The following is a 12,688-nucleotide window of genomic DNA, read 5'->3' as shown; positions in this document are numbered from 1 at the left end:
CAAAATCTGAAACTTCTCTGCATGTCCTTCTAAACAATCTTTAAAAAGTGCCTCCAAAGGACAGGAGTCACCATCGAACACAATGTGAAAGGCAGGCAGAGAGAATGGATTTCCACAATAAAAAGGAGGATCTGAAAGCAAAACTGCACACCAGACTCACAAACAACACCAAGATCCCAGGCCGGGGGCTATGCCAACCAATGGCACCTCAGATTCACTCCTGAAAGTACCAAACCCTGGGAGTGAGGTCTGGAGGTCCTTAGCAGGCTCTGCAGCAGCAGTGAGGTCCACCCCCCAGAGAACCAGGGTGTAGAAAATGCCTGGATCCCCCAGGGAGGACTACACCAACCAAAGAACACTTCAGAGGAGAGAAAATTTCAAAGACTTAGCCCAGGTCAAAATAAGGCCACCTGCTTAATTCAGAACTTCCATTCCAACAGGGGATAGCATCATACAAACAAACAGAATCAAACAAGCATTGAAGGCCAAAAAGAGCATTTTGTATTTGATCCTAAAGGCCACAGGGAGCCACTGCAATGTCCTGACAGAGGGGTCAGGCATGGTGAATAAGAGCATATAAAAACAGTTTAATATATTCTGTCTGATTCCAGGACAAGATAATACAAAAAGAGTCATTGCACAGGGCCAAAGAAGCACAAAGTTAACCTGCACAGTGCCAATCAAGCACAAGGTCAAAGACCAACCAATACCAATGGGGTTGATGAAAATTCTAAGCCAATACAAAGGACTTGAACCTAGTGTGAAGACTTGAGGTTGCGACGCTTAACATACGTTAAGACGCAGGCCCTTCCTTGTATCCACACTGTAGTGAAAATACTTAGAGACGAGTATCCCTAATTTGGCTCCTACCTGCCTCCTATAATCTAGTCCCTTTTCTGTCTTTCGTAATGTGGCAACTTTCTATAGTCCTGGCTACTGACTGGGTAAATGCTAAATTGTTTATATCATTTTAATTGGGCCCTGATTCAAGGACCTGTTACAGATTTTTCCCTTACTTGGAATTTTTACACATAAGACTTTGATAGTCTATATTTTCATCCAGAAATTATCTTTTTTTATTTGGATTTTTCTGATTTTTTAAAAAATTTCTCTTGCCAATTGATTCATATACCTCATAACTCAGCCAAGCATCCCTAAGTGATCTCTGTGTTTTTCAATCACCTTCTTCGGGGGGGGGGGGGGGGGCGCATGTAAAAATGTAAAAATGATTATTATTTTAAATTGCGAAGTTTAAATTCCTTGAGAGAGTAATTTAGGTTAAGAAACATGCTACCTCTCCGAATCCAGAAACTGAACTGTTTGGAGAAGACACCATGAAGATGCCTCCACAGATCACAAGCTATGCACAAGAAGATCAAGAATGAACTTTGGGTGTGGTTGATTGAACATTTACTTGTATGCATACTCTTATGGCAAAGGGTCTGCCAGAGTTAGGCCAACTCTTACTTCCCCCTAACTGACTTTGTGTCAATATGTCTAGCAATTATTGGTTTTGTTCTTTCTCCCTCTTATCCTCAAATTATTGCAATCTTTAAGTTGGTTATGTTTCCATGATCCTTTTGGGGAAACTGTTTTCCCAATATGATAATGGGGGATGTAAAAATGGAGATTTGAACCCCAGACTTCAATCCCCAGAAGTCCTTGGTACTTCCCAGAATTCCCTATAATCTCACCTTAGTCTCCACCTGGGCAAGATCACAATTGAGTATTTAATGGGCTCTCTGCCTCCTAAGAGCTCTCTTCCTGTACTTGGAGATTGCAAGATGTAGTGAGTATGCTAAGTTCGGGGATTCTGAATTGGCTAATCAGCCATGGGCACGTGGTTTTCTATTTTGTATCCTTGATTTCTAATAATCTTTAATAAACCTCATAAAATATACTTTTATTATTAAAAACTAAATTTAATTTTTACAATAGCTGGACCTGCACTTTGGTTACACTGATAACTGAATGAAATGTTGGTTATTTGTCCATTGGATGACACACCCATGATAGACAAAACTACCAAATTCTAGGGGGAAAAGGAAAAAGGGAAGAAGAAATCCATCTCTTGTGGATTTGGAGTCCAGTGTGTCCTCAAGCCCAATTGTTCCCTAGCAGATCATTCCTCTGCTCCTATGGCCCCTCTGAGGAAGTCCTGAACCTCAGGCCTACCTGATCTCTACTCTCTCACGTTTATTGTAATGCTGGAGAAAGATTCAAGCAGGCCACCGAAATGGTGAATCCAGCTTCAGGCTGGCCTTTTCTGACCAATTTTGCCTCATCTCTCATTGCCTGGGATGACCCATGAGTCAGGGACCATTACAGAGTTACCAGCTCATTTTGGTTTCTTTGTTTTTCATCACCCCAAAATTTCAGAGGCCCAAACAAGCAATGGCAAGGTCTAAGCTGGGGCCGGCACATCACAAATCCTACAAGTGTTTTGGCAGTGGCAAAAAGAAAAAAAAAGGCAGAGAGGCCCTACTGCCGACCTGGAAAAGGAGACCTGGAGAGGCACCACCTGCCTGTGGCGGGCCACAGGCAAGCAGAGGAGCACCTAGGCACCCAGTACTCTGCCCTGGTCTCCAAGAAACCCTCCAAGAGTCAGAGGAAAACCTTGCTGGGGAGATTCTCCAGGGAGGATTTGCCGAAAGGGAACCACCAGGAAGAATGGCACCGGATGAGGAATGCCAGATTAGAACCTGTTCTGATGGATGGAAGAGTCACTCTCAGCAAATATAAAGAAAAAACAAAAACTCTAACAAAGCATTATCAGCATAGAAATTTATTTGAATTCAAAATAATGTGGTTTATTTAGAGAAACATAATAATCATCTAAAGCAGATATACATTGTTAACTCAGGAGGAGGCCCTAAAGATGCCATTCTTTTGATATCCAAAAATATTTGAAAAAAATGTACAAGGGAACAAAAAGTTTAAAAATCAGTTCGCAGCATATGGAGGCTTTCCCAGAAGGGGCAGGGACACACATACACATATGGACCAACATATAAAGATGTTGTAATGAAATCCAAATTGTAAAACACACAATAACAAATTTTTACTTAATTTTGTCAACTCCCCAGAACAAAAAAATCAGTAACTTTATTAACATAAGAGAAATCATGAGGTTAAGAAGAAAATGCTATTGGGTGGGTAGGGAGGAATAAGGGGAGGGAAGCTATTCTTCAGGCTTCCTTAGTCTAACCAATTTATCCCTACCCCCATATCTATTTCTTCCTCCTCCACACCAAGAAAGTTCTCATTCATTCATTGAGAGCTGACTTATTTGTGGATCAAAGTGCCTAATCAGGGAGCTGAAGTAAGCAAAGATTCAGGTGGTTTGTCCAAGGTTAATACTTCGGGGTGGAAAAATTATTAAAAACCATTTTTTAAGCTTAGTTAGCTATTGCTTTGGTGTGCCTCTGATGGTGGCCTAGAAAGTATGAAAGGTTTTTATTATAATGTGATCACTAAGTAAACTAGAAAGAAGAAGCAGTTTTTTAAAATGGGTGAAAGAATTCCTAGACCTAGATCATTGTGACCAAGCAATCAAAAGCAGACAGATCTATGAGAGATGATGACTTGTGGCCTTGGATTAGATCCACTTACTGGTGAAGTAAGCTATAAGGAGGTTCCCAGAAAATGTTTGATTTCTACCAGTGTCCTGCTGTCATAGCCAGCTCAAAAGTTCTCATCCTCCCGGAGAAACTGGAAGACCGAGGAGAAGTCCTTTTGAGAATAGCCCTTGGCACACATCATTCTATAGATCTGATGCGTCAGACCCCCTAGAAGGATTGGGCTTTTTGTGCTGGTAGCAGAGGCCTGTGCCAAGCCCAGATCCTGAAACCAAACAGAGAAAAAAAAGCAGAATGGTTAGGTTGGCAGGGGGATTGTGGTTCATCAAGCTTTGGTTTCAAGGGCAGAAAAAAGAGTTATCAAAACTACAATATTTACAGAAATAATAATGAGTTTGGTTTGAAAAGTAGTTTTCCCTCAAACTGCTGTGAGATGGCTATAAATCAAAACAGGAATTTCTTATTTTTACTTCTTTTAAGTTTTTCCCCTAAATAAAAAAGTCTGTTGATATTTCCAGATGTGAGTAAAACAAAAATGTGGTTACAAATGAAATGTTATATGGTAATATAGTTTTAAAGAATTATAAGCTTAACAAACACAATAAACACATCCTTATACAACAAGGAAAATGAGGAATGTATATAAAAAACCCTGAATTTGGATTATGTATAGATTTTAAAGTGTATATTACATTTAACACAGGAGTGCCCACAGTGCTCTACTTGACTGTGTTCTTTTTTGAACTTCTGCTCTGTTCTGTGAATTTGTAAAATGTCCCACTGATGCTCTTTTCTTCCTTTTTTTTAAGGTCACTATCACTATCACCTCCCTCCAAGAAAGCATTTCCTTTAAGTAATAAATTAAGTTGAGCAAAATACATTCACACAGTAGCTGTGTCCAAGAAGGTACATCTCCTTATGCAACTATCATCCATCATTTCTCTCCAAAAGGCAAGAAAATGAGACCCATCACTGGTCTTGTGGAGCCATACTGGTGACTCAATTGGTCAGAGTTCTTTCAGATTGTTCCCCTGGAGAAAGTGTTGTAGTCACTGGATAATTGGTTCTCCTGGTTCTGCTCACTTCACTCTACATCAGTTCATACAAGTCTTCCCAGGTTTCTCCCAGTCTGTCCCTTTCATAAGTCATTAGGACATAAATAATATTTCATTACATTCGGATACCATAATTTGTTCAGTCATTCTCCTTTTGATAGGGATCCACTTTGTCTTCAGTTCTCTAGTACAACAGAAAATTTTACTAAAATATCTTTTGTACATTTGGTCCTTTCCATCTGTCTTTCTCGTTGGGAGGTACATGCTTAGCATTACTATTTCTGGGTCTCTTATTGGTCATATCTGAAAATATTTGTCTTATTCAGTATCTTGAACCCATCATTTCTCAATGAGGAGGTGGGCAGCACATTCCCATCATCCATGGTCAGTCATGGTACTAATCAGAATCCTGAAGTCTTTCAAAGATGCTTGCCTTTATAATGTTGTTGTGAATGAATATTCTTTTATATTTACACATTATAATTTATTCAGCCATTCCTCAGCCAACGGGCACAATGTTAGTTCCCAGTATATAACAAAAAGAACTGTATGAATATTTTTGTACAGATGGGTCCTTTCAGTCTTTGTTTGCACTTATTGGAGTAGTCTTACTGGTGGTATTACTGGGTCTAAGGGAATGCACAGTTTAGTGACTTGAGAGCATACTACAAACTGCATTCCAGATTGGCTAGACTAAATAACAATTCCTCCTAACGGTTCACTAGAGTTCCCATTTTCCTATAAACCCCTAATAACTGTAATTTTGTCAATATGACAGTTTAGGAGGTAGAACCTCAGTTATTTTAATTTGCATTTCTCTGATGATTAATAATTTGAAGCATTTTTCATATGGTTGTTGACTGTTTAATTTCTCCTTTTGAAAACCATTTATCTTTTGGGAAATTGCTCTTGTTCTTAAGTTTTGATCAGTTCCCAATATATTTTGGACCTCAGATTCTTATCAGAAAAATTTGCTGCAAAGATTTCCCCACTGCCACTTAACCTCCTATTCATTCACTGTTTCCCTTTCTGAATTGATTTTGTTTGTGCAAAATCTTTTAAATTTATAGCAAGACTATCCATTTTATTTCTTGTTATTCTTGGTGTATCTCTTGTTTAATCAAGAGGATTCACCATTTTTTTCCATCCATAGTCATGAAAAGGATTTTCTTTCCTTTCTCTCTAATTTGTTTATGAGGTAAACTCTTATATCTACATCATTTATCTATATGAAACTTGCTGTGGTAAATGGTGGGAGATATGAGACTAAGACTAATTTCTCTTGGGTTGCTTTCCGATTTTGCCAGCAGTATCTATGAAAGAGTGAGTCCTTATCTCAGTAGCTGGCATTTCTGGATTCATCAAAAACTATGCTATCATGTTCTAGTGTTTCTGGGTCATATAAACCTAATTTGTTCCATTAATTAACTTTCCATTTTTCAAACCAGCACCAAATTGCTTTGGTGATTCCTGCTTTGTTGTATAGTTTTGAGATAAGGTACTGCTAGGCTTCCTTTCTTTCCTATTTTGTTTCATTATTTCCTTTGAGATGTTTGATCTCTTCTTACTCCAAAAGAATTTTATTATTCAATTTCTACAAAGTAGCTGGCATGGTAACAAAATACTAAGTTAATTAGGTAATTGTCATTTTAGTTATATTAGCATCACCCAACCATAACCAATGAATCTCTCTCCAATGATTTGTCTGCTTTTATTTCTCTAGAGTGCTTTGCCACTGTACTCATATGATTTCTTTGTTTTTATTTTGAATACAATTTTTTACAATCTATTACAGTTGGATTTTCTTGATAATATAAAGGCTAATGATTTTTGTTGATTTATCTCATAAGCTGCTACTTTACTGAAGTTACTTTTTCAATTAATTTTGAAGTTGACTTGGATTTTCCAAATAAACCTTTTATCATTTGCTAAAAGCAGTCATTTTGTTTACATATTGCGTTTGCTTAGCCCCTCAATTTCTTTTCTTCTCTTATTACTATAGTGAGCATTTTGATTAGCATTTATCAATTTAAAGGTTTCTGCTTTCAATTTTGTTGCTCTCTTCTTTGATATTCAGAATTTGAATTTAGGTGTTTCAGCTGAAGTTTTTTTATTTTTTGCTTTTTCCAGTTTTTAGCTATAAACTCAGTTGTTTGACTTCTTGTGTAGTTAAAAGCATTTAGAAATACTAGGGAAGGAGGAAGAAGAGTTGGAGGAGGAGGAGAATGGAAAGAAAGCCAAGAAATATGGACCAACTAAAGCACAAATGTAATCCTACAATTCTAGTCATTGCACTTCGGGAAACTGAAACAAAATTAAAGATGGTTCAGAAAAAGGTAACTACATCGATTGGAGGGATTCCCCAAAATATAATTAAAAATCCAAGCCTGTTACACTAAGGAACAATGTCTACTCTAATCAGGCAAAGAACAACTGGTCAACTAGTTAGCCAGAAGCTTAACACATTTTCTTTGAGGAGGGAATTTCTGAATTAACTTGAGGACACTAGAACTTCAGTCTCCATGGTACTGACAAGGACTTTCCCCAAACTCTACACATCTTGCCAATACAAAAAGGTATAGTACCTTTGCTCAGCCATCTCTAGTCATGATAAAGAGAGAAGGAGGGGGTGAGCAAGATTTCTTCTCTAAACATTCTAATCCAAGTAAAATTAAGAGTGCTCCTTCATCCTAAGGGAACTGATTTAATTCAACAACATTTATTATGTCCTTACTATGTACAAAGTACCTAGTACTAGGCAGTAATAATCTGCTTTTCAGAATATGAGCTAGACCTCAATTAACATATCCATATTCTGATTTCTATCAAGAAGAGAAATTGAGGGGGCAGTTGGATGGCTCAGTGGACTGAGAGCCAGGCCTAGAGATGGGAGGTCCTAGGTTCAAAACTGGCCTCAGCCACTTCCCAGCTGTGTGACCCTGGACAAGTCACTTAACCCCTATTGCCTAGTTCTTTCTGCTCTTCTGCCTTGGAACCAATACACAGTATTGACTCTAAGATGGAAGGTGAGGGTATTAAAAAAAAAAAAAGAAGAGAAATCGATATGTAGAATCTACTCATCCTCATACTGAAAAAGACAAGAGTATCAAAAATAATTTCATTGTCTCTGCTAAATGCTGCTTTTTGTCTTTCTTGCCCTCCTGGGTGAGGGGACTGATCATCCCTGTGCTACTTTCTCCTCTCCCCAGCCCAAATTTCATTCTTGGAATAAGAATTGGTAGAGAAGTTCTTGAAAGAAGCTGTGATTCTACTGTGCAGATGCTTCTTGGACACTCAAGAATACCCCTGACAGAGGGGACAATGAAAAGAAGGAGAGTCTCTGGTCTCCTTGCAAACAAAACAAAAAACAGAAGAATGATGTGGTTAGGATTAGGGTCACAAGATTTTAGAAGCCATTGAGGCCAAGCCCTTCAGTTTACAGAGGAGAGCAAGGGAAATTACTTGTCCAAGGCCATATCTATAGGAAATCCCTAGAGCAACATTTGCACCCAGCTCTTCCTGGTGTGAAACACTCACACTATGCCTCACTTTTTAGTTTCTCTTCTGGTTTCAGCATTTCCAAAACAGACCTCCAGGACACCATGAGTCAGAAGTCAATGGTGATGGGGGTACCTGGGTGGCTCATGTCCTGGGTTCAAATTTGACCTCAGACGCTTCCTAGCTGTGTGACCCTGGGCAAGTTTCTTCACCCCATTGTTTAGTCTTTACTGCTCTTCGGCCTTAGAATCAATACACAGTATTGATTCTGAAATAGAAAGTACGGGTTTAAAAAATGAAATAAAATAAAGGATTACAAATGATACTTTACCAAAAAAATGATGCTAATCACTCATCAAAGTGTTTCACCAAACCAATATAAAATCTATAAAAAGTTTGTCTGTGAAGTGCAGCTAAGTGGTTCAGTGGCTATAGCCAGGCCTGGAGATTTCCAGGAGGACCTGGGTTCAAATTTGGCCTCAGACACTTCCCAGCTGTGTGACCCTGGGCAAGTCACCTAACCCCCCACTGCCTTGCCCTTACTGCTCTTCTGTCTTGGAACCAATATACAGTATTGATTCTAAGATAGAAAGTAAGGGTTTTAAATAAAAACTTTAAAAATATTTTTAAAAAGAAGTCAATGGCTATAAATGCCCAGTGTACTGCCATTGCCTTGTACCTGCAGCCCAGATGTCATCCCTGATTTTTACAGGAACCCCCCCCCCATGACTTGTTCTTGAATAGTAGATGATACAAACTAGGGTTAGACAACAATACTGCCCATGGTGGCAAAATTAACAATATTAAGAAACATGCTTCTAACATGTTAAGAGTCCTCTGAGAGGCCTAAGGAATGGCTTTTTGAAAAATGAATTCAGAGTTAACAATATTTGTTGTTCTTCAGTGATTTCAGTCGTGTCCACCTCTTCATGACATTATTCTAGGTCTTCTTGGAAAGACACCAGAGTGGTTCACCTAGTACATTTTGTTGTCATTCAGACATATCTGACCCTCCACAATTCCATGGACCATACATATCACATCAGTAATGTCCAAGGGGTTTTCTTGGCAAGGATACTGGAGTGGTTTGACATTTTCTTCTCTCAAGGCAAATAGGGTTAAGTGACTTGTTCAAGGTCACACAGCTAGTGTCTGAAGATAAATTTGAACTCGGGTCTTCCTGACTCCAGGCTCAGAGTTCTGTACACTATGGCACCACCTAGCTGCCTGCTGAGAGTATAGGTATTCCCTAAGAATATCTTTAATACAAAAAAACATATGGTAGAGCCCCTCCCAGATGTCCCATTTCACTAAATAAGTAAAATAGCTTTATTTTGAGGTCTTCTATTAGTTTAGAAGGACTTTTCTCCTTTTAAAGTATATTTAAACCCAGTGGAATTGCTCAATTGCTCATTGGCTACGGCGGGGAGAGGGGAGGGAAAGAACATGATTCATGTAACTAAGGAAAAATATTCTAAATTAAATAAACTTAAAAAATAAAGCATATTTAGAATATACTAATATAGAGGTCAGAAATTTTATGTTAAAAGACACATTTACTAATCCCATTCTGTGAATTTGATATGTTCATACAGCTTTAAAAAATGAAGTAAAATTTTACCAGATAATTTTAAAAACAAACTCAAGTACAAAATAAGACAAAAACCTTTGTCTATCTCTTCTCATAAGGTATACTAGCAGTAAAACTGAATACAGTTACCATTTTCTTACCAATCTGAAATAAATTCTTACTCATCCCCAGTAAGGAGATGAAAGGTAATTTCCAAGGTTGAATTAAAAAGTGATTTTATTGCCTGAAAAATATATCCAGGATAGGGACATATTTTGTTGGAAAAACAACCACCCATGGATAAGAAAAAGGGATTTAAAAATCAGGTCTCCACAAATGTCCAGTACCTTGGCCATAAGCGTTGTTCCAAATCCACCCTGGTAATTGTTAGCCGAAGGTACTCCATCCATTACCCCTGGAACAGGATTGTAGGTATCACTTGACCAACAACGACCTGAGCTCATGTTGAGAATTTTGGCCAACAGTTTGGGGTCAAGACCCAACCTGCCAAAGATCAAAGAAAAGAAGTGTTAAATGTTAAAATGTGCACGCTACGCATGACTTGTTTTACATATGAGGACAAAGTGTCATTTCTCTCCCATTTATTACAAGTCTTGAAAAATAAAAGAGCATTGATATTAGAAGTACAGCACTCTATCTTAAATTACAGGGACGCAAACTAGTTGCCAAGCAATAATATTCCAGAGGTAGAACCTTGTGAATTTAATACAAACATTTTGCCCCATCTTAATTTTTAAAATAAATATGGCCTGACAGAGTTTCCATGCATTTGCTTGCTGGTTGCAAGCATAAGCTTTTCTGGTCCTTTGGGCATCACTATATCTACATATCTCATAAGAATCCTAAACCAAAATGATCATCTCTAAGCCCAGATAACATTTAAATTCCATATACCCTGCCCATAACTAAAACATTTCAAAATGATACATTGGCAAATAAATGGTGCATCATGGGAGTATCCATGTAGGTGCATTTATATGTGTCTTTATTCTTTTAATTTTTGTGAAAATAAATATAAGAGATGAGCCACGTGCAGTAAAAGAATCTTAAAAGACATTATCTCTGTAAAAGAACATATTTTCTGTTGTATATTGCTGTAAACTATTTATTTATTAAATCTTCATTAAGAAATCTTGCTTATGAAGCAAGTCTGCAGTGTTGTGACATATGCTATCTATTCAGAGACATGCATTATAGTTCTGGGTCAACTGCTGATGAGGTCACTGAGCCTGATAAAACAAAGCTTGTCCGAGCGGAAACATCATTTGTCCTAACACTGGGCTGATGGTGTAAATGGCTGCTCCATGTGGACTTGAAGGAAAAGAGAATCAAAATGCGCAGTTGTTGTACGGCTCCGAATCTCTACCCAGTTAGGGGAACGCATTTTTGTTAAGTATCCCTCACTCAATTTTCAAAGAGCAGAGTCTACGGATGACTTCTCTGCTTTTGTAGTGTAGAGCTGTTACCAAAACACTGCCAAGCAGCACCCTGTTCTCCACCTCTTCTAAGAATAGAAACAATACAGTCTACTTGATTTCACAAGGTTAGATTCAGGTAAAAATAGAAGTGTGTTTATTTTGTACAGTGCATTTGTAGGAGAAGGAGGTGAGTATTTAAAAGAAACTGATTGAATATTAAGGTCAGCAAAACCCTTTCCATACAAGTCCTGGGAATCAGGGCTAACAACTAACTCTGTTAGAGGTTAATGATTATGTTGCCTCACACTCTGCATGTACTTTTATTCAAGGGATATGATCCGACTCCTAGTATAGCAAAAACGATCAATCAAGATCTGGATGAAAACAGATCATGCCAAGTGCTTAGAGATCTTAAGGAGGAATAGAATGAATGTTATGGATCCAGTTAGACTAACCTGACACTGAGCTCACCTGCAGACTGAAAGAACTCCAACTATTTTTCATCTTTTCTGAACTAGTTTTTCTTCAACAAGGCACTGTAGAAGATGTAAAGGGGTTTGCATTATATGACTGTATGAGATATGCAAAAGTTGTTGGGTTTGGTCAGCTACTTGGTCAGACACAATAAACATTGCTGGGCAATGACTGCAAAAATGCAGATTGTTGATCAGCTCATTTTCTTTAACTGTAAATAAATATTTTCTAAGTGGGAATGAGCCTAACTTGAAAATGCTTACTCTTCATTCAAGGCCACCCAAGACCTAAAGAGCTGCCTTTCTCCTTCCACTTGAGATAAAATTAGGGGCTTCTTGTTGTAAAATGTTTTCTAATTCCTTCAGCATATGCCTCCACACAGGGAATGCTGAGCAGGTGTGAAGCACTAAATGAGACTCCTACTCCTTGGATGCAAGGCTCTCTGCCTCCATGTCCCACTCCCCAATCCCAAAGGGGAAAGCATCTTATCCTAAGCAGGTATAGCCTGATCTGTTACATTCTTAGAACAAAAAGATTGCTACAGAATTCAAAAATGCTGTTGGGTAAACAAAGAATATTGCTACTCAGAAACATTCTGGAGAGGGAATTAGAGAGATTTGGGCAGCAATTTGAACCTCCACTTCCTAAACTTTGATTCTCTTCCCTAGGTCAATTCCCTTCAGAAAATGGTTCCTCATCCTGTTTCCCCCCTTCATCAGGGCAAACGCATCATTAAGAAGCACAAGTTAGAAGTGTTTTGCATTTCATCCTTCCGAGGATTCATCCAGTGGCACATAGATAACTGACAGTTAAAACTAGATGTGATATTAAAATCAGTTCCTGAAGTCCTCTGTCTTCCACTGGGCCCAAGGCTTGTGATGGTCTGAAACCAGCCAGAATATACAGTAATTGTCATTCAGGGAGAGTCTCCTAGAACGTCATGCTTCACTGGAGAAGACTGAGTTTCCATTTGAAATCAACAAATTAATCCAAGACAGGTATCTGAAAGGGCAAGTTTAATAGGAAGCCGCTACTGGGCTCTCAACCATGATAAAATGTTATTGCTGTTTCCCT

At 38.3% G+C, this 12,688-nt stretch overlaps 1 protein-coding gene across 2 annotated transcripts in view; it reads right to left on the bottom strand.

Annotated features, from left to right (window-relative positions):
- Nucleotides 1–2,769: 2,769 nt before the first annotated feature.
- Nucleotides 2,770–12,688, bottom strand: part of HIBADH (3-hydroxyisobutyrate dehydrogenase) — a 159,669-nt gene continuing 149,750 nt past the window's right edge. For both annotated transcript variants that reach the window (XM_007505320.2, XM_007505321.3), the window contains exons 7-8: nt 10,049–10,205; nt 2,770–3,843 (exon numbers count right to left, since the gene is read on the bottom strand). In XM_007505320.2, the coding sequence (XP_007505382.1) occupies nt 3,685–3,843; nt 10,049–10,205 (316 nt within the window). In that variant the 3' untranslated portion in view covers nt 2,770–3,684. The remainder of the gene's footprint in view (nt 3,844–10,048; nt 10,206–12,688) is intronic.

Source organism: Monodelphis domestica, chromosome 5 (assembly GCF_027887165.1).
Source record: "Monodelphis domestica isolate mMonDom1 chromosome 5, mMonDom1.pri, whole genome shotgun sequence".
Lineage (NCBI taxonomy): Eukaryota > Metazoa > Chordata > Mammalia > Didelphimorphia > Didelphidae > Monodelphis > Monodelphis domestica.
The sequence above is the reverse complement of the archived record's forward strand: the minus strand, read 5'-3'. Positions and strand labels throughout refer to the sequence as shown.